This window comes from Ochotona curzoniae, unplaced genomic scaffold, assembly GCF_017591425.1.
Source record: "Ochotona curzoniae isolate NIBS_2020 unplaced genomic scaffold, NIBS_Ocur_1.0 contig_2294, whole genome shotgun sequence".
Lineage (NCBI taxonomy): Eukaryota > Metazoa > Chordata > Mammalia > Lagomorpha > Ochotonidae > Ochotona > Ochotona curzoniae.
Genome location: NW_024465405.1, coordinates 5,677,434 through 5,703,781, shown reverse-complemented (window position 1 = coordinate 5,703,781; position 26,348 = coordinate 5,677,434). Strand labels below are relative to the sequence as shown.

Sequence of the window (26,348 nt, the reverse complement as noted above, 5' to 3'; positions counted from 1 at the left end):
CTAGGTATTTGTGTGTAGGTAAAATAGCTCACAACCCACTCAGGTGGATGTCCAGCTACTTTAAGCAGCACACTGAAACATCACCTTCATTTAGGCTCTTTTACACTCCGCATTTTTCTAACCACTGTTATCTTGGGAATTTCCTGCACAGACATTTAGCACCATTCTAATGCCCTCATGAGGTAAAGGATGATCTGCTAAATTTCCCCTGCTCTTCCCCTTTCCGTAGCCATCCTGAGCAGACCTGCTGTCATCAGGCCTCCTGGCTTTCATTCACCTGGGATGTCTGTTTTCCCCTTCATTCCTGAAGACCATTTTACTGGTCAGGGTATGTGCTGCCCAGGTGGGTCCCAGGGTGTGTGCTGGGGTCCGTGCAGTAGGTGTGGATGGCACGAAGGTGTGAAGAGAACAGCTCTCTGCTTGGCAGGGCCCGGCGGATTTCTCTCTGACCACCCTGACACTGTTTCACCCCCTGGCTGCATGGACACTCAAGCACCCCACTAAGAATTCTGTATTCTTTTGAGGCATTGTTGTTTGCCCCTGTGAGACAGTTTTTGCAGGTTTTTGCAACCGATGTGAGCTTGAGAGTTGATGTCACTGATAATGTCTTGGTGAGTGCGCCTTTGACAATTTACACACAGGAGCACAATTAAACCCATGCCATTTCTGGACACCTTATTGTGTACCTACCCATTGTCCTGAAATCGGGCCCAGACATATAGCACACCTTCTGGGAAGGGGCTTGAAAATATCCTAAATATTAATGCAAGTGATGGGAGTGAGAGCTGAAACTGCTATGGCAATAAATATACTTATTGTTATCTCAAAGGCTAGCCTGCCTTTGCAATTTTTTTGGAGCCTAAAAAATATAATTGTTTTAGCCACTTTTATAATTTTTAGCTAGAGGAATTAAGGATGCTTTTATTAAAGAAAAATGCTTTTGATTATTGTCTTATTGTTTATGGGGTTGTAGGGGTCTATAGTTATAGGGAGATTTAACATTTGAAGTTTCTATTTTAGATTTTAGATTTTTTCCCTTGTAACCTATTTCCCATTAAATGATGGGTAAGCTGTAGAAGTAAAAATGTGGTGGGAAAGTACTACTGATTAGCAGGTAATCGCATGTGCCTTGGCCTTGGAGTCCTGGCTGTTGCTCCATGGCTACTGTTGAAGAATAAACAATAGCTTGCTTTGAAGAATATGAATACAGTATTTTGCAAAATTATCTTTAGGAGCACCTGCTTAGCCTTGAAGTGCAGACAGAGTGACCAAATGTCTGTACATGCCCCCCTAGTCTTGAAGTAAAAATAGAATAATTAGTTGCTTGCGCAGAAGCTTGTGAGGTATTTCAGTAAATAAAAAAGACAGCTTTTCTTTTTTTTTTTTAAAGATTTATTTTTATTATTTTTTCATTGGAAAGGCGGATATACAGAGAGGAGAGACAGAGAGGAAGATCTTCCGTCCGATGATTCACTCCCCAAGTGAGCGCAACGGCCGATACTATGCCGATCCGAAGCCAGGAGCCTCTTCCGGGTCTCCCACGCGGGTGCAGGTTCCCAAAGCTTTGGGCCGTCCTCGACTGCTTTCCCAGGCCACAGGAAGGGAAGCGGGGCTGCCGGGATTAGAACTGGCGCCCATATGGGATCCCGGGCGTGCAAGGCGAGGACCTTTAACCACTTGCGCCACCGCGCCGGGCCCCAAGACAGCTTTTCTTGAACTGTGGTGAGAACGCACCAAGTGTCTGTGTCTGTGTCTTTTCTTATCGCCGACTCCACGCACCCTTCCCGAGCTCCGAACTCGGCCGGGGCTGGACTCCGCAGGTGCTGGCAGGAGACGCGTCTGCACGGGTATCACTCAGGAGCCGCGCGGACAGCGCACGGCCAGGGAGAAAGCAGGAGCCAGCATGTCCCAGGGTGCTCTGTGACATCAGCACCAAGCAAGCATAGTCCCAAAATACAAATCACAGACCATTGTACACCCCCCAAGTATCTTCAAAAAAACTATTAAAAATATGCACATATAATTCAATGGAGATTTAATCCGGAGATACAAGACTGGCTTAATATTAAAAAGTTACCTGGTGTGATGTACTACATCCACAGGTTATAAAAAGCAAAACCCCAAGCTCTTTTTTGTTGTTGTTTGTAAAAGCCCAAAGCAAACAAAACAGAGAGAACTAACCCAATTTGATAGAAGAGATTCAATTTCCTTAATTCCATTTAAGACCTATTAAAACATCCACAGCTGACATCCTTAACTGAAACCCGAATGCTTCCTAAGAACCTGAGAAGGCTTGCCCGCACTGCCACTCACGCGTGCCACACGCGGAGGAAGGAAACGGGTCAACACCCGACAGGATGCACACAGCCCAAGGCTTCTAGAATAATCTGCGAGCTCGGCACGGCCGGGCAGGCCACCCTGACAGCAAACACGTTCCACGGTACAGCGACCCACGCGGGGGCCGAACGGCAAACGGCCGCGAGGCCCCGGAAGATGCACACGCACGGGGCGCTGACGGGGCTCCCGGGACGCCCGGCACTGCCAGCGGGCAGCAGTGGGCACAGGCCGGCAGCCCCACAGCCCCCGCGCTCGCCGCCATTTAAATATCCTCCAGCTACACACGCGGTCGGAAACAACGCCGGTGTGCCCAAGAACACGGCAGGGAGACCCCGTCAGGGCGCCCGGTACCCCAGAGACCCCGTCAGGGCGCCCGGTACCCCAGAGACCCCGTCAGGGCGCCCGGTACCCCAGAGACCCCGTCAGCGCGCCCGGTACCCCCAGAGACCCCGTCAGGGCGCCCGGTACCCCATGCACCCCGTCAGCGCGCCCGGTACCCCACGCACCCCGTCAGCGCGCCCGGTACCCCATACTCCCCGTCAGCGCGCCCGGTACCCCCAGAGACCCCGTCAGGGCGCCCGGTACCCCAGAGACCCCGTCAGGGCGCCCGGTACCCCAGAGACCCCGTCAGGGCGCCCGGTACCCCATACACCCCGACAGGGCGCCCGGTACCCCAGAGACCCCGTCAGGGCGCCCGGTACCCCATGCACCCCGTCAGCGCGCCCGGTACCCCATACACCCCGACAGGGCGCCCGGTACCCCATACACCCCGACAGGGCGCCCGGTACCCCATACACCCCGACAGGGCGCCCGGTACCCCATACTCCCCGTCAGCGCGCCCGGTACCTCAGGGAGACCCCTCGGGCGCCCGGTACCCCATACTCCCCGTCAGCGCGCCCGGTACCTCAGGGAGACCCCGACAGGGCGCCCGGTACCCCATGCACCCCGTCAGCGCGCCCGGTACCTCAGGGAGACCCCGACAGAGCACCCGGTACCCCATACACCGCGTCAGGGCGCCCGGTACCCCAGAGACCCCGTCAGGGCGCCCGGTACCCCACGCACCCCGTCAGGGCGCCCGGTACCCCATGCACCCCGTCAGGGCGCCCGGTACCCCATGCACCCCGTCAGGGCGCCCGGTACCCCATACACCCCGTCAGGGCGCCCGGTACCTCAGGGAGACCCCGTCAGGGCGCCCGGTACCCCATACACCGCGTCAGGGCGCCCGGTACCTCAGGGAGACCTCTCGGGCGCCCAGCGGCAGCCGTGGGACCGAATCCGCTTCCGCGCCACTCAGTTCAAAGCGTCATCCCGTGGGCTTCAGCGTGGATGGTTCCTCGGCGCCCGTAGGGAAACGTCGCGCTGCCAGGCTGCGACTCCGGGACCCCGAGACACCCTGGGAGACGACGGGGCCGCCTGCGTGCGGCGTCGGAGCCACAGCCGAGGGGTTGCGGCCGGGCGCCCCTCTCCACGCGGGGAAGGCGCCCCGCGGGAACGCGGACGGAGCGCACCGAGCTTCGGCCCCGGCCCCGCCCCCTTCGCCCGGCCCCGCCCCTTCTCCCCGCCCTCGCCGGCTTCATCTCCCCGCCTCCTCTTGGCTTGCCCCGCCCCACCCTTTCGCCCCGTCCTCTTCCTGCTTGCCCCGTCCCGCCCCTCGCGGCCCGATAGTTCCAGGCAGGCGCCGCGGACAGCCCTGCGGTGACGTCACGAGGGCGCGTCGGCTCAGAGAAGGACGGGCCCCGGCAGGCGACAGCCCCGCGGTGACGTGTTTCGAGCGCGCCGGCTCAGGGAGGGCCCCGTCGCGCGTCCCCGCCCCGGGTCCTTGAGGCGCACCGGGTCCTTCGGGCGTCCCGCGCGAGCAGCCATGGCCTCGAGACTGCTGAGTCTGCGGCGGGCGTGCGGCCTGGCGGCGGGAGGCGGACGGCCGGCGAGCGCGGTGAGCCGCCCTGGCACCCTGGGGGCAGCGGGGCCCGGTGTCCCTCGAGCGGCCCCGGGACACACGGGTCGCCGCCCGGGCCGCTCGTCCTCGCTGTCCTTCACTGCCCTGCACGGGGGCCTGTCCGGTCAGCCCGGGGAGCTTGTGCTGTGCGGGACGGGCCTGGCCCCCTCGTCGGCGCCGAGGCGAGCGAGCACCGTGGGCTCGTGGGGGAGAGGCTGCCGTGGGCGAGCCGGCCCTGTCGTGCCCTCCTCGGGTCCGGGCCATCGCAGCACAGCTGACTCCTGCGGCCGTCTCCATCGCTGTCCTCCGTCCGTGCCTCGGGAGTGTGTGTGTGTGTGTGGCATGGGGAACGCTTCTGCTTAACTCCTGCCGTGTGTGTGCAGCCTGAGCTGTGTGCTGTGTGTATGTGGAGTGTGTGTGTGTGTGTGGAGGCAGGGCTGTGTGTGTATGGAGGCAGAGCTCTGCGCTCTGTGTGTGGGTGGAGCCTGAGTTGTGTGCTATGTGTATGTGGAGTGTGTGTTGAGTGTGGCTGTGTGTGTGGAGCCTGAGCTGTGTGCTGTGTGTGGAGAATGTGTGTGTGTGTGTGTGTGTGTGTGTGTGTGTGTGTGTGTGTGTGTGTGTGTAGGCAGAGCTGTGTGTGGAGTGTGTGTGTGTGTAGGCAGAGCTGTGTGTGGAGTGTGTGTGTGTGTGTGTGTGTGTGTGTGGAGACTGAGCTGTGTGTGGAGTGTGTGTGTGTGTGTGTGGAGGCAGGGCTGTGTGCTGTGTGTGTGTGTGTGTATGGAGGCAGAGCTCTGTGCTCTGTGTGTGGGTGGAGCCTGAGTTGTGTGCTATGTGTATGTGGAGTGTGTGTTGAGTGTGGCTGTGTGTGTGGAGCCTGAGCTGTGTGCTGTGTGTGGAGAATGTGTGTGTGTGTGTGTGTGTGTGTGTGTGTGTGTATGTAGATGTAGGCAGAGCTGTGTGTGGAGTGTGTGTGTGTGTAGGCAGAGCTGTGTGTGGAGTGTGTGTGTGTGTGTGTGTGGAGACTGAGCTGTGTGTGGAGTGTGTGTGTGTGTGTGTGGAGGCAGGGCTGTGTGCTGTGTGTGTGTGTGTGTATGGAGGCAGAGCTCTGTGCTCTGTGTGTGGGTGGAGCCTGAGTTGTGGAGTATGTGTTGAGTGTGGCTGTGTGTGTGGAGCCTGAGCTGTGAGCTATGTGTGGAGAATGTGTGTGTGTGTGTGTGTGTGTGTGTGTGTGTGTGTGTGGAATGGGGAACGCTTCTTAACTCCTGCCGTGTGTGTGCAGCCTGAGCTGTGTGCTGTGTGTATGTGGAGTGTGAGTGTGTGTGTGTGTGTGTGTGGAGGCAGAGCTCTGCGCTCTGTGTGTGGGTGGAGCCTGAGTTGTGTGCTATGTGTATGTGGAGTGTGTGTTGAGTGTGGCTGTGTGTGTGGAGCCTGAGCTGTGTGCTGTGTGTGGAGAATGTGTGTGTGTGTGTGTGTGTGTGTGTGTGTGTGTATATGTAGGCAGAGCTGTGTGTGGAGTGTGTGTGTGTGTAGGCAGAGCTGTGTGTGGAGTGTGTGTGTGTGTGTGTGTGGAGACTGAGCTGTGTGTGGAGTGTGTGTGTGGGTGTGGAGGCAGGGCTGTGTGCTGTGTGTGTGTGTGTGTATGGAGGCAGAGCTCTGTGCTCTGTGTGTGGGTGGAGCCTGAGTTGTGTGCTATGTGTATGTGGAGTATGTGTTGAGTGTGGCTGTGTGTGTGGAGCCTGAGCTGTGTGCTATGTGTGGAGAATGTGTGTGTGTGTGTGTGTGTGTGTGTGTAGGCAGAGCTGTGTGTGGAGTGTGTGTGTGTGTGTGGAGACTGAGCTGTGTGTGGAGTGTGTGTGTGTGTGTGTGTGTGTGTGGAGACTGAGCTGTGTGTGGAGTGTGTGTGTGTGTGTGTGTGTGTGTGTGGAGACTGAGCTGTGTGCTGCAGGGAGACATTGCAGTGAGGCGAAGGAAGGGCAGGCTGCAGTGTTGCTTTCGTGGCTGGCTCGCTGTGCCGGCAGTGCCTCGGCTGGCAGGCTCACGTGTCTGTGTTGCAGGGAGCAGTGCACACCAGCGCCCTGTGCGGCCTGCGGTATGGCCCCCTGGCATTCCTCCTGGGAGACAGAGTATCCAAGAAGTGGACGGAATCCAGCAAAGTGATCACCGTCGACGGGAACCTGTGTTCCGGGAAAGGCGAGCTTGCGAAGCGGATTGCCGAGAAGCTGGGTAAGGGCCAAGCCCTGAGCCATACGCTCACTTCACTGTGGACTCAGTGGAACTGGGCCCAAAGCGGGTGTTATAAAGACTTACAGAGGATAGAAGCAGAGAGAGATCCTTCATCCTCCAGGTCTCTCCCCAGATGGCTGCAACGGCCAGAGCTAAGCTGATCCGAAGCTAGAGCCAGGAGGTGCCTCCACTCTTGCACCTGGGAGCCAGGCAGGGCAGTTGAACCGTCTTCTCCTTTCCCAGGGCATAAGCAAGGAGCTGGACCGGGAATGGAGCAGCTGGGTCTCGAACCAGTGTCCTTATGGATGCGAGTGTATAAGCGGAGGATTAGCTGTGGGACCGGCCTCTGACTTTTCTGAACTGTTTATTGGACGAGCTGTTTCAGTCTTTGCTGGCTGGTTTTGTCTGCAGTGACGTAGAGGCTTTCCTGTGGGCTGGCCTGACGTCTGTGAGAGCCCGGCCCAGCCGGAGTGAGTGTGGCTTCACGGGGGGGGAGGGCACTCGTGGCTTGAGCTGATGCCACAGGGCACAGCAGCTCTGGGCTGCCCCCTGTGGCACCGGGCAACGTGCTTCCAGAGGAAGTAGGGCGTGACCCAGCAGCTCACTTGTCCATCCAACATGTGTGCATGCCAGCTGCTGGCTCACAGGCTCCTTCTGTGCACGGTGAGCACAGCTGGGCGGCAGCTGCCCAGGGCTTCAAGGGGCAGCCCAGGCCGAGGCTGCTCAGGTGGTCTCCATGTTGGCCTTCATCTGACTACCTGCGCCTGGAGGGATGGCCCACGTCTTGTCTCACCCCGTTATTTCTCTCCTCAGGCTTAAAGCACTTCCCGGAAGCGGGGATCCACTATGCGGATAGCACCACGGGAGACGGGCAGCCCCTTGGCGTCCACTTCAGTGGCAACTGCAGCCTGGAGAAATTTTATGATGACCCGAAGAGTAATGACGGCAACAGCTACCGCCTGCAGTCCTGGCTGTACGCCAGCCGCCTGCTGCAGTACGCGGACGCCCTGGAGCACCTGCTGAGCACAGGTGCGGCCCCGGGCAGCCCTGCTCGGCCTTCTCCTCAGGCTCGCCCTGGCAGCTGGCTGCTCCCAGAGCCGACTGCGAGGGCTTTGTGAGGCGGGCGCCATCTTCCCTTGCAATCCCTCTTACCTTCTGCTGCGTGGTGACATTGAGGTGTCACTTCACTGAGGAGACCGCGGTAGGACTAGGGACAGTGTGGAAGATCCACACCCTGAGCGTGGCACTCCACTCGTGCGTCAGAGTGAAGTGGGAAGGAAGACGCCCCAGCAGCAGGAGGAATGGGGTCATACTGTGTGCTATTGGAGCCCACTGGCAGCACAAGGGAACCTGGAGGGGGCTGGCGGGGAAGGGGCCCACAGGACCCCAGGCCCGTCCAGGAGAGGGGGCAGATGGACCAGGCTGTGCCTGGCGTAAGGGTGGGTCAGAAGCCTGGAGGGTAGGAGGGAGATGCAGGGGCGGGTGTGGGTCGCTGTGGGGCCTAGAGAGCTGCTGCTGCTTTGGGGACTGCCCTCGCGCGTGGGCACGGCCTGTGGAGGGCCGGTGTGTGCGGGGCGTGACCTGTGGAAGGCCGGCGTGTCTGGGGCGTGACCTGCGGAGGGCCGGCGTGTCTGGGGCGTGACCTGCGGAGGGCTGGCGTGTCTGGGGCGTGTCTGGGGCGTGACCTGCGGAGGGCTGGCGTGTCTGGGGCGTGACCTGCGGAGGGCTGGCGTGTCTGGGGCGTGACCTGCGGAGGGCTGGCGTGCCTGGGGCTCTCACGGGCTGTGTGCCTCTGCAGGTCAAGGTGTGGTGCTGGAGCGCTCCATATTCAGTGACTTTGTCTTCCTGGAGGCCATGTACCGCCAAGGCTTCATCCGCAAGCAGTGTAAGTCACGGGAAGGGGGCTTGGCTGGGGGGAGTGGCCACAAGGTTTATCTGGAGGGGGTCCGTGGCAAGGGCAGGTTCCGTGCAGAGAGGATGTTGGGCTCCACGCAGGTGGCTGGAGACAATTAGAGACATGACCATGGACTTGGCCCGCAGGTGGGCCACCTGTGAGCGGTTGTGGAGGGCAGAGGCTGAGAAGTGCCTTGAGGGAGGAGTCCCTTGAGGTGGGGTCTTGGAGAGGCCTGCAGATGTCCTGAGGACTGGGCAGCGCAAACGGTGCGGAGGTCAGCAAGGAGGGTGCCTGCTTGTCCTGGGAAAGCCGAGCGGATCTCGCTGCCGGGCTAGCTGGGCTCTGGAGCCCCTGGGTGAGGGTGAGGCAGGTGAGCAGGTGTGCCAGATGGGATGGGGTGGTCTTCCATGTTATGCGTACTGTGCCCCTGTGGCAAGTCACTTCAGTGTTGCAGTGGAGAAAGCTGATGGCATGGGCAAAGAGTAGGGTCATAAGACGAAGGAAATAAGAGGCGGGGAGGTTGTACCCGACAGCTGGGGAGGGACTGGCCTGCTACAGTTCCAGCACATAGAAAGCAAGCTGTGTCCCTCGTGGTGTGCTGGGCCAGGGTCTGTGTCGGCTGATCCGTCTTGTCACAGGGCAGCGCCTAGGCAGTGAGCTGTGCCCGGGACCCGCACGGGCTCGGAGTGTGTGGTCCGCCGTCCTGTGCGGTTGCTCACATTCCCTGCCTCACTCAGCAGCCGTGTGCAGGTGGCTTCCGGAGTGAGAGTTATGGGTGATGGTCCCTGCCCTGGCGTGTGTTTAGATGTGCCAGTGGGCAGATCTCTAGCTCACTGAGGTGGCTGAAATGCAGGGACTTCTGTGTTCTGTCTAGGTCTGCGGCCTTGGTCAGTGCAGGGCAGGGGGCCTGCGCTGGAGAGTTGCTGTGAGCCTGTCCCGTGACGGTCAGGGGTTTGCCATGATGCTGGTTTTGGCTCTAAGGGAGCTCTTGTTGGAGCCCCCGTTGGGACATGAGGTGACACGCTGCCATCTGCATGCCAGGTGTGGAGCACTACAACGAGGTGAAGAAGGTCACCGTGTGCGAGTTCCTGCCCCCCCACGTGGCCGTCTATGTGGACGTGCCCGTGCCCGAGATCCAGAGTCGCATTCAGCGGAAAGGAGACGTGAGTGAGCCCCTGGGTGGCCCGCGAGTGGCTTTCAGACTTAGTTTTGTTTGAAAGGCACAGATGAGAAAGGAGAGGGGATGGATGTTCTGTCTTCACATTTACTCCCCACGTGGCTGCCTGGCTCCCACGTGGGTGCAGGGACCCGGGTCAGGTCCATGTTCCATGCTTCCTCAGGCCATTGGCAGCTGGACCATGAACTGGTGCCACCCAGGACGCTGGCCCACAGGGGGGGGATTAGCAAGCTGCACCCCCACCTAGTCCCTTCTTGTGTTCTTAGTAGCTGAGGTGAAATAATTGACATGCTGAGACGCTGAGTTGAAGGGTCCGCTGCACAGTTACACGCATCTCCACAACTGGGTTTTGTGACGTTCTGGGCATTTTGTCAGCACACGAGCCCAGCTGTGTCTGCCTCTCTCCCGCAAGGGGGCTGGGCACTCATGCCAGGCACGGCCAGGGTCCTCACACCACGACCCTAGAGTCAGCAGCAGGCTGCAGGCAACCAAGGAAGCAAGCAGGAAGCTCTTCCAGGAGGGGGAAGGTCAAGCAGGGTGAGGGCCCTGTGCCCTTGACATTGCTGGGTTACCGAGCGGTGAATTCTGGAACTTGATACTTGCTGTCTGGGTCTTCAGATCTCTGTACGTGAGGTGACGCTGAGGGCATTGGGGGCCCAGGGGAGACGGTGGCTGGCTGGGAAGGGAAGGGGCGAGAGACCACACCCACTGTGCCTGTGACTGCAGGAAGCCCAGACTGTCCCTTCCTCCGAGGGCGCCTCCCCCAGTCTCCTGCCGCGGGGTGGGGAGTCCTGAGGTGCCCGTGACTGTCAGCTCTCTGCCTTATCCAGCCTCATGAGAGGAAGGTCACCACGGCCTATCTCCAGGACATCGAGAATGCCTACAAGAAAACCTTCCTCCCTGAGATGAGGTAAGTCGGTTTGTTGTCGGGTCGGTGGGCGTGCACTTGTCTCGTGAATGCTCTTCCTGCTGTTAGAGCATTAAGGTGTTTTGGATGCTAGCAGTGAAGCCAGGCTGTGTCTCATGGTGCAGTTAGTACCAGAGGGTTCATCTGAGACGTGAACGAGACGTTGGTGGCCATGCACAAGGCAAGGGACCAACACAGACTCCAAGGAGATTTGGAGGGGCTGGCCCAGGTTTTCAGTCCTGTCGGGGGACGAGCAGACCTCAGCATCAGCCTGGAGGAAGTAGACTGAAGGGTGGCAAATGTGGTGACCCCGATCGCAGACCGGGGCTGAGAGGTGTGGCCACGGGCTGGGCTGCCCCGTGTGTGTGCTTGGAGCATGTGACTGTGGCCTTGGCCGCCGACCCCTGGCCCCCAGCCTGCAGTCCCTGGGCCCCCTGCGCTGTCCCTCAGGATTGGTAGATGGCTGCTAGGTGTGGCCACAGGCTCAGGGCTGCGTGGTCAGGCAGGAGTGCATGGAGACAGACCTGCAGGTTCATGGGCACGCTGTGTCCTCCCCAGTCAGGTGGGTGAGTCCCCCAAGGCAGTACAGGCCCTGGGTTGGGTGCCAGGAGCAGGAGCCGTGGGTGGTGTCTGCTGCAGCGTGAAGGAGCTGGCGCTGAATACCATCTTGTTTCTCTTACAGTGAGAAATGCGAGGTTTTGCAGTACGACGCACGGGAAGCACAGGACGCAGAAAAGGTGGGCAGGTGGTCGGCAGGTGTGCGGGGTTTCCTGACCTCATTCCACCGCTGTGGAAACACCAGTGTGCTATGCACACCCCGCTATGAAGTTTCTTTTTATTTTTTGATCATTTGGTTTCTGTGATCTATGGCTGTGGAAAGGGGTGGCCCTGAGTCCCCTGGCAGGAGACTTGGTGCTAAGGGGCAGTGCAGGTGGAGAGGTCAGGCTGGTCAGTCAGGAAAGAGACCCTGGGGTGACTCTGAGTGACAGACGAGAGCAGTCCACACCGGGACAGGTGTAGGAGAGAGCACCGCCCTGCAGGCTGGGGGCAGGCGCCCAGTGGGCATCAGGGCAAGTGAGCATGGACTTTATGACGAGGAAACAGAAATACAAGTTTACTTTGGTAAAAGAAATTATGGAATCTGTCATTTCATAGTGTTTTCCATGAACTCTTCGGAAGCCTATGGATTTGAAACTTTTTCGCATTGAAATAATTGTCTAATCCCATTTTCCAGAAAGTTTTTGAAGTCTCCTGTGTTTAAGCATAAGTTACTGAAAACAAAGCAAAGTGACAGGCAGGCTAAGGATTCTGGGAGGAAGTATGGGGTCAGGGCCTGACAGGCCTGGCACACCTCGGGGCACAGCTGTCCTCTGAGATGCATGCATGCTGCCCCCCCATGGGGATGGCGAGAAGGTGGCCCTGGATGCTGTCCCCCACAGCCCTGTACTGTTGGGCTGCCCGTCGTCCGTCTGAGCGTTGCAGCTTGGGCGGGATGCTAGCAGCGGTACCTCTGGTCTGCCTCACTGTGTGTGCCGTTGAGTGCACTCAGGTTCTCACAGCTAAGGTGAGGCTCTTGGGGCCCAGCATGTTTCACGGCCACCCCCTGGGCAACATCAGGCTGTGGGACCACAGGACTCGGGTTACTGGGGCTCCCCAGTAAATGCCTCCGTCTTGCCTTCTAGAATGAGTTTACCTGGGAAGAAACGAGAAGTCGGCCAGCATGTCTGGCTTTCCCCATCTGGCCTATGTGCTGGCTCCAGGCCTGTCCAGGACCTGGCTTGAGCGAGGGGAGCCCTTGGCTGGCCACTGTAGGAGGTGTCAGGGGAGCTTCAGGGCCCAGGATCCCTCCTGCCAGGTGTCGGCCACTTACAGCATGTTAAGTGTCACCTCACTGAGGTTTCTGCTGCCGCCATCTTGGTTACACTGGCTGTGTTTACACCCAGGTGGTGGAGGACATCGAGTACCTCAAGTGTGACAAAGGGCCGTGGCCCTCCCAGAATGACCGGACCTTGCACAACCTACGGATGCTGTGAGCACAGGGGGGAGGGCAGCGGGTGGGGAGGGCAGCAGGAGGGGTGGGCAGTGGGTGGGGTGGGCAGTGGGTGGGGCAGGGTCCACTGCCCACCCTGAGTTCCCGGGGTCAAAGCAGTGAGATTCCAGGTGGTGGGTCACACGCTGTTGCAAGTTTCGGGGATCAGGCAAGGTTCCCATACTTGTCAGATACGCCCTCCAGCTGGGGAGACGAAGTAGGAATACAGCTTGTGGTCGGAAGGGCCATGGCCAGAGGTGGCCCTGACTGGAGGGACAGTGGCCTGGGGGTGCAGGCTGTGAACCCTCAGCACCGCACCAGGGGCCAGGGAGGCCATGGACGGGAGGCCATGGACGGGAGGGTTGTGGGAGCTAGCCCTCGTCGCCCACATCGCCTGCCCTTGCCATCCTCCGTCGTGCCTGGCCCCGGTCCATTCTCAGCCAGCCGCTGCCCTGTTGCTGGACTCAGCTAGTTGCTTCCACCTTCCATGATCGCAGTGTGGGCTGCGGGGCGGTCCGGCCATCTGACTGCAGTCTGCGGTGCCTGCCCAGCTCCAAGGTTGCAGACACGTGGACACGCACCTGAGGGCAACCCGCATATCTTTGGCTGGCACCGTAGAGGAGTGCCTGCGACCCCGCTCCCCTCCTGTCCTCTCAGCCCAGCAGCCTTCTCCCAAGGACCGCCCTGCTCCCCTGTGCTGACTGCACACCGCAGCACTGAGGCGCTGCTGGCCGTGGCCTGCTGGCTGTGCATCGACACTGGAGTGTCCTGCTGCAGCATGGATTGCCCTTGGACAGGTGGCTCCTGGGGGTGGGAATGCCTTTTGCAGCACTTGAAGACTGCTCAGCAGTGTGTGTGTGTGTGTGTGTGTGTGTGAGAGAGAGAGAGAGAGAGCTGAGCATTCCAGGACTGTTTGTGGAAGGCCGTGGAGGACACACGGACAGCCGTTTGGGTTTCTGCTCTTCGGGCCTAGTTCCGAGTGCCAGCCTGGCCTGACCCTGTCATGTCCCGTTCCAGCCACAGCCTGGGAAGCTGTGAGCAGGGCCAGACCCCAACACCGTGCCCTGGAGCCTTGGCCCGCAGGCTGGGCATCACTGAGTGTGTGGCAGTGACCCTGTGACATGGTGTGTCCATGGGCTGCTGCTCCTCCCTGACTGGGCAGGGCTGACCGCCTTCTCCACCCGCTGGGAGGGCACTTGGCTCAGCCTCCCCCGATGGCTAGGCCCCAGCGGCCACCGGAGCGCTGGGCAGTCAGAGCTGCTTGTTCTCCCTTGCCCCGAGCACAGAGACGGTGAGTGTCCTCTGCAGGCCGCCCAGTGGTCTTGACGGAAGAAGGGGAACATCTAGGTCAGCACCTGCCGCTCAGGCAATGCCAAGTCCTGCGTCCACCCCCGTGTGCCCTGTCCGCTCTCACTGCCTGCGCTGCAGCTACAGGGCTCTGGGGACAGAGCCAGGAGAGTGAGGTGTCTTACCGTGACTGGCTAGGGGTCAGAGGAACCAGGCGTGCTGAGATCTGGAAGACCCATGGGCAGGCTGCCCTTAGCGACCCAGTGTGCAAGCTGCGCCCTCCGTGGGGCAGCGGGGGGCTGAGACCACCTTGGTCTGCATGTCCTGTGTCGTTGCATCGTGTGTCCCGTGCTGTGTGCGCTGGCTGGGACACACATGGGGCTGACCGGCTGGCTGCTGAGCGGCTCTCACGCTGTCGGAGGGTGGGGAGGAGATGGCTTCAGGGCAATCCCTCACTGCCAACTACTGCCTGTCGAGTCCTCCAGCATAGGTGTGTGCCCGCTGAGGTGCAGGTACCCCACTTGGCATCCCCGCAGTGTCCAGCTTTGGCCTGGCCTGCATCGCAGATTGGAGTGCCTGGGTTCGAGTCCCACCTTGGGTCCTGATCCCAGCCTCTTGCTTATGTGCTGACTGGGAGGCAGCAAGGGGCGGCTCAAGTGCCCAGGGCCCTGCCCCGGTTCCTGGCGGCTGGTGTCCATCCAGCCAGGCTCAGCTGTTGTAGGCGCTTGGGTAGTAAATCGGCTCAGGGAGATCTCTCTGTTCCCCTCATCTCTTCCCCTTTTTCTCTGCCTTTTGAAGAAAATAAATTTAAATAGTTGAAAATATTGAGGCACTGGGCCCGCTTCTCATTGATAAGATGCTTTATACCAAGTTTTTGGGGCCCAGCGAGTTGGCCTAGCAGCTGGAGTCCTCACCTTGAACGCACTGGCTCCTGGCTACAGATCGGTGCAGCACCAGCCATTGCAGTCACTTGGGGAGCAACGGAAGATCTTCCTCTCTGTCTCTCCTCTCTGCACATCTGACTTTGCAATAAAAATAAATAAATCTTTAAAAAAAAAAAAAAACCCAAGTTTTTGAATTCTGTATCCCCCATTTTCTCGATATCTTCCTCAGTTAACTCTGAGATTGGCAAAGGCTTTTGCTCCTTTGCAGGGGAGTCTTCAGTAATATTCCTTGTGCCTCTGTCTCTTTTGCTCTTGGTCGTTGTACTTCTGGTTAGCAGCTTTTTCTCCTTGGGGCAGGTTTCGAAGCTGTGTCCCCACAGGTCTGCAGTTCAGTTTTACTTATTGCAGTTGGTGCACAGCCCTTCCTCTGCAGCCAGCTGTGACACTCCCTTCGGCAAGTTCCATGTCTGGGGTCGTATGTTAGTCCAGCTCCTGGCTCGCCGCTCTCCACCTCCTGCGATCCTGTGCTGAGGCTGCACTGTTGTCTGTACGACCTTTCTCCCGCTTCTGGTTGGAGCAGATCCTAGGATTAGGGAGACAGCAGGTGTCCTATGCAGCTGGGTTGTTGGTGCTGACCTTTGGCCGTTAGGACTGGGGGCCAGCTGGACCTATTTTGACCCTTACGATGCTAAAGTCGGTATTCTTTTCCCTATGGACTGAGCTCAGTGAGTTCGCTCCCGGCTCAGTGCATGCGCAGCACACTATTGTCCCTGCAGTCTTTACAAAATGGCGTCGATGGGCCAGTACTAGAGTTCTTGGTCTGCCGGCCGTCAGATCTGAGGGCTTCCTGGACCTGTCTCGGGTGGAACTTTGGTGCTGGTGGAGTTCAGATCTCTGCTTGCTGAATGCCGCTGGGGCGTCGGTCACTGCAGCACCGTGTGTCCACTGCTTTCCTGCCTGTCAGTGTCCAGGTGCCCCTCTGTGCCCCTCTGCTTCACGTTGGCTGATTGTCTGAGGTGTCCTTGCCCTGCCCGCCATCTTGACTCTCTCCTGCCCTGTATTCTTCAGGGCCGTCTCACACCAGGAGTTGCTTCCTTGGGTTCCACACATTTTGAAGCGCAAATAAATAGAAATAAATTTTTGAAAATACATATTGTTAAATCATGTTTATTTTTATGTTATTTGAAAATCTGAAAGAGAGAGGCAGACAGAGATCTCCCGTATGCTGGTTCGTTCCCCAGGTTGCTCCACCAGCTGGGGTTGGACTGTCTTGAAGCCAGAGCTGACAGTGCCATCCGGGTCTTCCCTGCAGGGCACAGGGGGCAGGACCTCGAGCCATTGCCTGCTGTCTCCCAGATGTATGTGCGGGGAGTGGGAGAGGAGGTGGAGCTGACGCAAGGGGCCAGGGCGGGGCTGGGCAAAGGGGTGTCTTGCCCCTGCCCCACACTGGGCATCTGCTCCTCAAAGTTCTACGTTCATTTTTATTTAGTTGGAAATAGTTTTGAATGAAGAGACCTTTGATAGGCATGTTTTTTGCAGGACATTGACTGACCTCCATGGAGGGGTTTCTCAGCAGTTTCTGTTGTGGCTTAATGCTGAATTCCGCTGTGCTCTGAGCCTGCTTTCAGGAAAGCTCAGGGTGGCTCATTGCCATTTCCTGGCCAGGAGTGCTCCGTGGTGATGGATATCCCGTGGAGCTTAGTACGTGGACTTTGCTGCTGGGACGGCGGGCTGGGTGGGGCTGACAGATGGTATGTCCTGGGCTCTCGTTGTGGCTGATTGTGCCAAGGGGTGCATTTCTGGTGGTTAAGGGTCACACCCTCAGTGCCAGCATTGAATGTGTCTTTCTCCATAGAGTTGTATAGGTCTTTCTGCAGCACACGCCTGTGGGGCCGTGTAGTGTCTTGGACAAGTGGCCCCTCCAGCTGACTGTGGTGCCCCCATGCAGGTGCCTGAGGGCAGGGCATTCCTGGAGCTCCTTCCATCCCCAACAGCCTTGCTGGGTCCACTCCTCCCTATAGACTGAGCATCAGCACCCTGCCTTGCTGGGTCCCCTTTGCTGTGAGCTGTTAGTATGGAAGTCCTTCTTTGTTTCAAAACTCTTTTTAAACTTGCGGCCTAGACCTTTGCGTACTTTTGCTCTGCCATTCTGAGCCTGGGCTGGGGGGTGGGGAGAGACGGCCTGGAAACCCCAGGCATGGGTTTAGTGCAGCCTCATGGATCCAGGAGAGGCAGAGTGGCCTGGGGGTGTTCCCCAAGGAGGTTTCATGCTGTTTCCACTGGGGAGCAGAGTCCTGACGCAGGCCCTCCCGTTCTCCTTTTCTATGCTCTGTTGTGTGTGCGTGCGTGTGCACTCCGCTCACTTCCTGGGACAGGCCCATTCTCCTTTTCTGTGCTCTGGTTGTGTGTGTGGTGTGCGGTCCAGCTCACTTCCTGGGACAGGCCAGCGGCACTGCATCTGAGTCTGCCAGTGTTGTGGGGCAGGAAGCCTTCTCACTGGTGTCTCTGTGCCTTCTTGTCCTGCACTCTGGAATGTATGAGTTTATTCTAGTTTCCTGGCACTGGAACAGTCGAGCTGTGAGCATGTGGTCATGAACGTTGAGGACTGTTTAATCACGGTTCGGGCAGTTGTAAGATGCTTGCATGCCAAGCAGCCTGGGTGGGCTCCCGGCCTCGCAGTTAAGACCCCTGGCGTGCCCTAGTGAGTGTGGGCTGGGGTCCCACCCTGGTCCAGCCCAGCTCCTGTTAAAGCACAGCCTGGGAGGCAGCCTGGGCCGCTGCCACCCACCTGGGAGACCCTGATTGCTCCGCCCAGCTGTAGCAGGCATTCCAAGGACGGCCCAGCAACAGGTGTCACTGCCACCCTGTATATGGTGTAGTTCCGCCAAATTAAGCATAGATGGCGCTGTTTCTCTGTAGCTCTAGCACTGGGCAGCCCCCTCCCCCACCCCAGGCCATAAAGTTCTTGATTTTCCAGCATTTTCTTGGGCTTTTTCAACTACAGCAGGGGTGGGGCACATCCAGCCCGGGGCCATGAAGAGACCTACAATATGATTTGGTCTGGCCCCTCCAAAGCAACTTACAGGTGGGACTCAAAATTCAATGAGCAGCTGATGTTTAAGCTGATGGTTGAGTATGGTCTGTGAACAGTGTGGGATCCAAGTAACCCTTGGCAGAATGGAGGTTCCCCACATGTAAATTCTGAAGAAAACCCAGCTGGCATCCACTGTGCTGTTGGTGATGCTTGTGTGTGTGTGAGACCCTGGGAGGTCGCTGTCGAAGTGGTCTTGGTTTGGCCTGATTCCAGGCAGAGGCCCGTCGTGTTAGCAGGGAGACACTACACACTCACTCATGTGGGAGCTCTCAGGCTCACATACACTCGTGTACACGTACATGTGTACTCACATACACACTCCTACATGTGTACACACTCCACGCTGACACACACACTCACATACACACTCCTACATGTGTACTCACTCCACACTGACACAGGTACACACACATGCTCACACACTCCTACATGTGTACACACTCCATACTGACACAGGTACACACACATGCTCACACACTCACATACACACTCCTACATGTGTACACACTCCACACTGACACACACACTCACATACTCACATACACACTCCTACACGTATGCACACTCCACACTGACACACACACTCACATACACACTCCTACACGTATGCACACTCCACACTGACACATACACTCACATACACACTCCTACATGTGTACTCACTCCATACTGACACAGGTACACACACATGCTCACACACTCACATACACACTCCTACACGTATGCACACTCCACACTGACACACAGGTACACATACATGCTCACACACTCACATACACACTCCTACATGTATGCAGACTCCACACTGGGAGAGGGCAGGCGTGTGCAGCTGGGCCGGAGCCCGCTGTCCTCCGGAAGGAGGCTGCAGCAACGTTCTGCCAGCGCTCCTGCTTGCATGCAGTGGAAACCCTGCATTATTAACAACACAATTTTCTATGAACTTGGGGGAAAAATCCCATGCCCCACCCTGTTAATTGCATTCTTTCTAAGAGCCAAAAACTACAGTGTGAAAAAGATGGAAGTCTGTGCCGATATCTTTTTAAGATTTTTTTTTTTTAATTAAAAAGTCAGCTTTTCAGACAGGAGAAGATACAGAGAGGATAATCTTTTGTCCACTGATTCACTCCCCAAGCGGCCACATTGGCCAGAGCTGAACCAATCCAAAGCCAGGAGCCTCTTCTGGGTCTCCCATGCGGGTGCAGGGTTCCAAGGCTTTGGGCTGTCCTTGACTGCTTTCCCAGGCCACAAGCAGGGAGCTGGATGGGAAGTGGAGCAGCTGGGACAGAACAGGCGCCCATATGGAATCCCGGCGAGTGCAAAGTGGGGATTTTTAAATTTTTATTTCAAAGGCAGAGTCACAGTGGGAGAGACAAGTCTCTCTCTGCTGATTCCCTCCCTGAGTGGCCAGGGCCCCCTTCAGGGCGCCCCCCGCCCTGGCAGACGAGCCCTCCTGAGCCCCAGGCCTCTCAGTCACTGTTTGCTCTTTGGAGGCCTTAGGAAACGCTTTTCATCTTCAGGAATACTGATTATGGTCAGAGGAAATGTAAGCACGCTGTGACACAGTGTAAACCTTGAGCGTTTGATGAATGAAATGGCGCTGTGTGTCTGTGGATGGAGTCGGTGTTCACCGCAGTGCCATCAGCCAGTGGTGTGTCTGACCCCTGGAGTGCCCTTGTCAGCTTGTCTGCTGATGGCCACGGCCTGGGGCAGCAGCCAGGGCAACTGTGTCTGAGAGGAGTCGGCGGTGCTTGCTCGGCCCCTCAGGAGTCAGTCAGGCCTTTTATGGGTTTTCCTGGGGGGCGCCCAGTGAGCCTGGTTCTGGGCTGGAGCGTTTGCTCGCGGCGTCTCATCACTGTTCCCACGTGTGAGGCACGGGTGGCCTTCCCGCCGTGTCTGGGCACAGGAGGGAAGGCCGTTCCTGAGGCTGCCTGTCCGTGGATGGCGGCCTCGATGTGGTGTGGAGGATGTGGTGTGGAGGTTTGATGTGCTCATCCAACTCGACCCCCCGCTATCTGACCATCACGTCTGGGTGTGTCTCCTCTCCTGGAGTTCAGGACGAGCCCATCTGACCATCACGCCTGGGTGTGTCCCCTCTCTTAGGGTTCAGGGCGAGCCCGTCTGACCATCACGTTGGGTGTGTCCCCTCTCCTAGGGTTCAGGGCGAGCCCGTCTGACCATCACGTTGGGTGTGTCTCCTCTCCTGGGGTTCAGGACGAGCCCGTCTGACCATCATGTTGGGTGTGTCCCCTCTCCTAGGGTTCAGGACAAGCTGCGGGTGCTGAATCACACCTCCATCCCCATGTACCTCCCGGAGATCACCATTGGAGCGCACCAGAGCGACCGCCTCTTCCAGGAGTTCAAAGAGGTGAGACCCCATGCACTGGGCCAGCAGGCAGGCCTTGCTGTTCTTCCCATCACTCCCACGTGGGGTGCTCCTGTGGTCCCCTGGGTGCTGCTTGTTGGACATGACGCAGTGGACTTCAGCGAAGTAACCGCATGTTGCTTCGCTCCCACAATTCTCTCTGGCCGGGAGAGGTTTTGTGCCATGTTCACAATGTCCTGGGATGGCACTGTGGGGCCTCTGTCAGACCTCCCAGAAGCTCCGTGGCGGCTCAGGACAGATCCCTTGGGGCAGGGCATCTGACTCCTGCCTGTGCTTCTGTGGGCAGGGCAGGCTGAGCCCTTCCTCCCAAGCCTGCCCGAGCCACGCCCTGGCTTCAGTGGTCTGGTCGAGGCTGCCAGTAGGTGAGTGCTTTTCCAGGGGTTGGCATTGTGTACTGCAGCTAAGTCACCTCCCGTGCTGCCAGCGTCTCAGAAGAGTACTAGTTTGGGTCCTGGCTGCCTGACAGGGATGACCCGTGTGCCCGGGCCCTGCCACCCGTGTGAGAGACCTGGATGGAGCTCCTGGTTTCTGGCTGCAGCCCTGGTTGTTGCAGCTGTTTGGGGTGAAAGATCTCTCACTTTAACTACACTTCAGATAATTATTTTTTAAGAAGTTGTCCAGCACCCCATGTGGGCGGCTTTGCTGGAAGAAGCAGGGTCTGTGTTGGTGTGGTCATCTGAGCCGACGTGCAGATGGTGCGGATCTGACCCCGTTTTGTTTTGCCCGCTGTTTGTGTGAACGTGGCCTGGCGTGGAGAAGTCGTCAGGCACCAAGGGGAAAGGAACGAAGCCCAGATTTTGCCTCTGGCCCTGGTCAGATTGCATCAGGAGCTAGTCAGACACCGGTGGCCCCCGGGGCTGGGGGGCCAGCCCAGCCCGGACGCCCCCTCCGCACTCTGTGGCTACCTCTCCTGCTGAGCAAGTGTGGGCTGTGCCAGGTGCATTCTGAGGCCGTCTGCCCCCTGGGAGCTCTTGCCAGGTGGGGGACCTGGCGACAGAGCAGGTGACACTGGGTCCCTCCTGAAGCAGAGAGGACAGGCAGCAGTGGGCATGTGTGGGAGGGCAGGAGGAGGAGACCCGCATGCCAAGACTCACGGGCAGGGCATGAGTGTGCTCGGGTGGCTGGGTCTGGGGCATGCGGTAGGGGCACTCAGCTTGACTGAGGTGGGTCCCCTGCTGTCCTCCTAAAGCCTCTGTTGGCAAGTGGCAATGTTGCTGCATGCTGTACATGTTGCTATGGAGGTCCAGGCCAGGGAAGGTGGGGTGGGAGGTCCAGGGAAGGTGGGGTAGGGGGCCCAGGCCAGGGAAGGTGGGGTGGGAGGTTCAGGCCAGGGAAGGTGGGGTGGGAGGTCCAGGCCAGGGAAGGTGGGGTGGGAGGTCCAGGAAGTGGGGTGGGGGGCCCAGGCCAGGGAAGGTGGGGTGGGAGGTTCAGGCCAGGGAAGGTGGGGTGGGAGGTCCAGGCCAGGGAAGGTGGGGTGGGAGGTCCAGGCCAGGGAAGGTGGGGTGGGGGACCCAGGGAAGGGGAGTGGGGGGTCCAGGCCAGGGAAGGGGGGGTGGAGGGCCTGGTGACGGTTCCTCACTAGGCGGTGGATGCCAGGCTGCTAGCGTAGGACTGTGGGAAGGGGCGTGGCCAGGCAGGTGCAGGGGCAGGCGGTGGCGGAGTGGGATTGGAGAGCGGTGGGTTCCCGGGGAACAAGCTGACACGTGAGCCTGCACGTCGGTGGGCAGGTGGGGGGTGGGGGCTGGGCTGGCCTGGTTTCCTGGGGTGGTGAAGGAGCAGCCTGGGGCTGCACGTGTCTCCCTCTCTCCTTCCCTCTCCCCGGGTATGCCCCACTCTGCTTCATGTTGACCAGAGACTCCTTGCTATGGAAGCTGCATGCTTTGTGGGTGTACTAGTTTTCGGGTGAACAGAGCCTGTGCAGGGCCTGTGGGAAACCATACCTGCCTGTGGTCTTCCTGGAGGCTTGCCCTCTGCCGCCTCAGCCCGGGTCAGCGTAGCAGTGGCCGGGAGCCACTGGCAGCAGGCACAGTTAGCGTGCACCGTCGCCAGGAGAAGTGCAACTGCCCTGGTGTGATGCGTGGGACTTCCCTGAGCCAGTCAGTGGGCGTGGTCGGCAAGGACACCCGTGTGGGGCCCAGGAGCCCAGGTGGGCAGGCAACTGAGCATGCTCAGGGCGGTGACCCATGCACCTGCGAGACTTCATGGGGTCGGGAGGGGCTGCCTGCCTTTGGTTAGCACGTGGGAGGGGACAGGTGGGTGTCAGAGAGGCCTCCAGATCACGAGGAACTGGACCATGCTCCAAGGTCAGGGGCATCCACAGGGGTGGAGTCCAGGCAGCCCTGGGCTCGTCTCCTCAGACCTCACAGCTGGTGTGCAGAGGGGACATGGGCATCGACCGTGGGCAGCCCACACCTCGTGCCCCACTGGCGTGGTGGTTGAGGCTTCATTCCTTGCGCAGGCCTTCTGCCTGTCCAGGCCCAGCGTCACACAGCAGATCTCCACTGCACAGCAGCGGCCCCTCAGGCAGGCGTGTGGCTGCTGTCACCAATCCCGCTGCCATCCTGGTGGCCTGTGTGTGTCTGTCTAGTCTCCAGGGAGTGCCCAGGTCTGGTGCTCAGGCGCCCTGGAAATGCGTTCTCCCACGCAGAGGGGCCATGCTGCGAGGGCTGTCACTCTGTGCCCGGGTGCACAGATGGACACCAGAAGTGTGAGGCCCTGCCGCTGTCCGGGGCTCCCACACCTGCGCGGGTCAGGCTGACTCGGTTCCCCTTTCATGCTGTGCTCACGCCAAGGCCGTTGCCAGGACAATAGGAACTTGAGCTTTGTCTCTTGCTAGTTTTACTTCTTTACTATGTCATGGTTTTTTTTTTTTTTTCACCATCACGTTCTTTGTCATTTTTTTAAAAAAAACATTGATTTATTTGAAAGAGAACCAGGGAAAGACAGGAGAGGGATTCTCACATCTGCTGGTTCACTCCACAGATGGCAGGGCCCAGCCGAGTCCAGGAGCCCGTGGCTCAGGCGTGTAAGCGGGGGCTGAGTGAGGCAGGAGGCCAGGGAGGCCAGGAGCCCGTGGCTCAGGCGTGTAAGAGGGGGCTGAGTGAGGCGGGAGGCCAGGAGCCCGTGGCTCTGGGAGTGAGAGGAGGCTGGGACACAGCTGAGGGGGTCACACCTGAGGGGGCAGGGCGGGCTGCCTTGCTGCCGCACCAGACATTGACCGATTAGGTGGAGAGCTTTTTAGTTTTATTACATTTGATTTATCTACACAGTAATGAAAATTTAGGGAAATTGTATATGAAGAAATGACTATAATAATTTCTACAGTGCTTGCCTTTAAAAGGAATGAGAAATTCTAAGTGGGTTCATTAGCATTTATATTTAATAACGAGAAAAAGGAGCTGGCGGTTGGAATCTCCACGCCTTTCCCACTGGGCAGTAGGTTCAGGCCCCTCAGAGCATCAGGAGTGAAGGCAGTCACAGCTGGCACAGCCCATTTCCTGCCCCCAGGGCACTGTGAGGGGCTGCCTCCAGGGACTTGAGCTGAGAGAGGCTGTGCGTGGCCCCGTGTGGCACCGAGCACGCGGGCACGCCCCAGGGACTTGAGCTGAGAGAGGCTGTGTATGGCCCCGTGTGGCACCGAGCACGCAGGCACGCCCCAGGGACTTGAGCTGAGAGAGGCTGTGCGTGGCCCCGTGTGGCACCGAGCACGCAGGCACGCCCCAGGGACTTGAGCTGAGAGAGGCTGTGCGTGGCCCCGTGTGGCACCGAGCACGCAGGCACGCCCCAGGGACTTGAGCTGAGAGAGGCTGTGCGTGGCCCCGTGTGGCACCGAGCAGACGCGCCCCAGGGACAGTATGGGAGTAGACATCTGCAGAAGCGCACAGGACAGGTGAGAGTCCGTCATGCCGACGGGGACCCAGGAAAGCTGGCCCCATCTCTACTTCATGCTGCTCTGCAGGAGTGGCGTGACAAAGCCCTGCTGAAGACCATGCCGGGCTGACCTGTGGTGCATACCATGGTTGCTGGGGGTCAAGCCCACGCCTCCTGCCTTGACAGGAGACTGTCCACCTGCCTGCCGCAGCAGCCAGAGAGGGGCTTCAGGCCAGTGTCTGCCCTTTAGGAACCACGGGGCTCCCTGTCAGCCCCTTCCTGAGGGTCCATCCTAGATTTGGCCAGTCAGGAGGGGCAGAGCAACAGCACATCTGAGGGTGTCCAGCCCTTGTGAACCCAGCTCCCTTAGCTGGCCCACCTACCTGCGTAGTGACTCCTGTCGGTCACTGGAGGGCGCGATGGGCTGTGTGGACTGTGCACACAGGCGGGATTTCTGGGGAGGGACACCCACTGACTTGGCTAGCTCGCGGAGAGGCACCGCGTGGCTGTGCTGTTTGGGGGAGAACTGGTGCTCGCCTCGGCAGCACGTATACTAAAATTGGGGGAGAACTGCCTGAAGATCTGTGGGAGTCAGGTCTTCCCACAGGGTCAGGCGTGTGCAGGAAACCCTGAGGGCTTCCTGAGTGAGGTGGGTGGGCATGCGCTCCTCCTGCGGAGCAGCATTCTCTTGCCTATGGCCCTATTTGCAGTGGGTCTTCTGCATTGGCCGTGTGGGGCAGGGCAGGGCAGGACAGGGCAGGCTGCCTTCCACAGCTGCTGGCACCTAGAAGTCCGTTGGCATGAGGCATCTGCTGTTGGCTGCAGAGACCCCGGCCAGTGCAGCCCCCACCTGAGGCCTGCAAGGCTTGCGTTGACATTCCCACCATCTTCCTTGCTTCTGACGGATTGGGTTTTTAAAGAGGTTTATTATATCTTATTTGAAAGAAAGTTACAGAGAGGGAAGAGACAGAAGAATCTTCATCCACTGATTTACTCCACAGTAGCCACCTTCCTCCGGGCTTCCCAAATGGGTGCAGTGGCCCAAGCCCTTAGGCTGTCCTCCACAGCTTTCCCAAGTGGGTGCAGTGGCCCAAGCCCTTAGGCTGTCCTCCACAGCTTTCCCAAGCAAGCGGAGCAGCCGGGACTCAAACTCGTGCCCGTATTGGATACCAGGATTACAGGGGGTAGTTTTACCTACTGTGCCATACCACCGCACCCCCCACCTTACTTTGCGTAATTCTATTCTATTTTCTTTGTGGCTTGCTCTGTTTCCTCTCTGATGACAGTTGGCCCATAAGCCGTGCATGTTCTGCCGCCACGCAGGGTGGAGCAGGCCTGTGGGCCCAGCCCTGTGGGCCTCTCAGGAAGTTCCCAGGTGTCCTTGCCTCCACCGCTCCCCACGCACACCAGGGAGGAGGCGTCCTTGCTGCACACCAGGGACCTGCCGGCCTGTGGCTTGCTAACTCACATATCGTGGCTTCCCCCACAGCTGCCAGGCCGCAAGTACAGCCCTGGGTACAATGCCGACGTCGGTGACAAGTGGATCTGGCTCAAGTGAGCGGCTGCCTGCCACTCCAGCTGCACCAGCAGGAGGAGGGAGCTCCGGTCAGCCTGCCTCACGGCCTCCGGACAAGAGCGGCTGTCCGAGGGCTGTGCTGGAGGGACCGCCCGGAGCCTGTGGCCGCTGCTCCCCGGCCCCGTACGGATGTGAGGAAATAAAGCCGCTTGCATCACACGTGCTGGTCTTTGCACACGCACACTGGTTCACCGTCGCCCTTCTGGGTGGTTTCCTGCGAGTTGGTTCGGTTCAGATGCCTCATGAGTTTGTGGAAACTGTTAGAAAAAAATCTTGGAGGTTCTCAGAATTTTTTGCACCAAAATAAGCTTATCTTTTAATTCTGTTTTGTAAGAACTGTTTTGTTTTTTTTAATAAGGTTTTATTTTATTTGAAAGGCAGATTTACAGAGAGAAAGAAAGAGAAAGGTCTTCCATTTGCTGGCTCACTCCCCAAGTGGCCGCCAATGGCTGGAGCTGAGCCGATCTGAGGCCAGGAGCCAGGAACTTCTTCTGGGTCTCCCACTGGGGTGCAGGGTCCCGAGGCTTTGGGCCGTCCTCGCCTGCTTTCCCAGGCCACGGGCAGGGAGCTGGATGGGACGTGGACTGGTGCCTACATGAGATGCCAGCACACTAAGAAGAGGCTTAGCTTGTTCCACAGCACCAGCTCCTTCCACGAGCATTTTGAAGTCCACTGTGTCAGAGTGAAGAGATTTGCTAAGTTGTAGTTTGGTAGTATAAGCACTACATGAGAAGACGGGGAGAAGAGATTG

At 58.6% G+C, this 26,348-nt stretch overlaps 1 protein-coding gene across 1 annotated transcript; it reads left to right on the top strand.

Moving 5' to 3' along the window:
• Positions 1–4,130: 4,130 nt before the first annotated feature.
• NDUFA10 (NADH:ubiquinone oxidoreductase subunit A10) lies at positions 4,131–25,756 on the top strand. The gene is made up of 10 exons (XM_040972373.1): positions 4,131–4,270; positions 6,328–6,496; positions 7,310–7,525; positions 8,295–8,381; positions 9,432–9,553; positions 10,398–10,477; positions 11,157–11,211; positions 12,418–12,503; positions 20,025–20,133; positions 25,511–25,756. The coding sequence occupies exons 1-10, from the start codon at positions 4,199–4,201 to the stop codon at positions 25,577–25,579; spliced, it is 1,065 nt and encodes a 354-aa protein (XP_040828307.1). The 5' UTR covers positions 4,131–4,198; the 3' UTR covers positions 25,580–25,756.
• Positions 25,757–26,348: the final 592 nt, after the last annotated feature.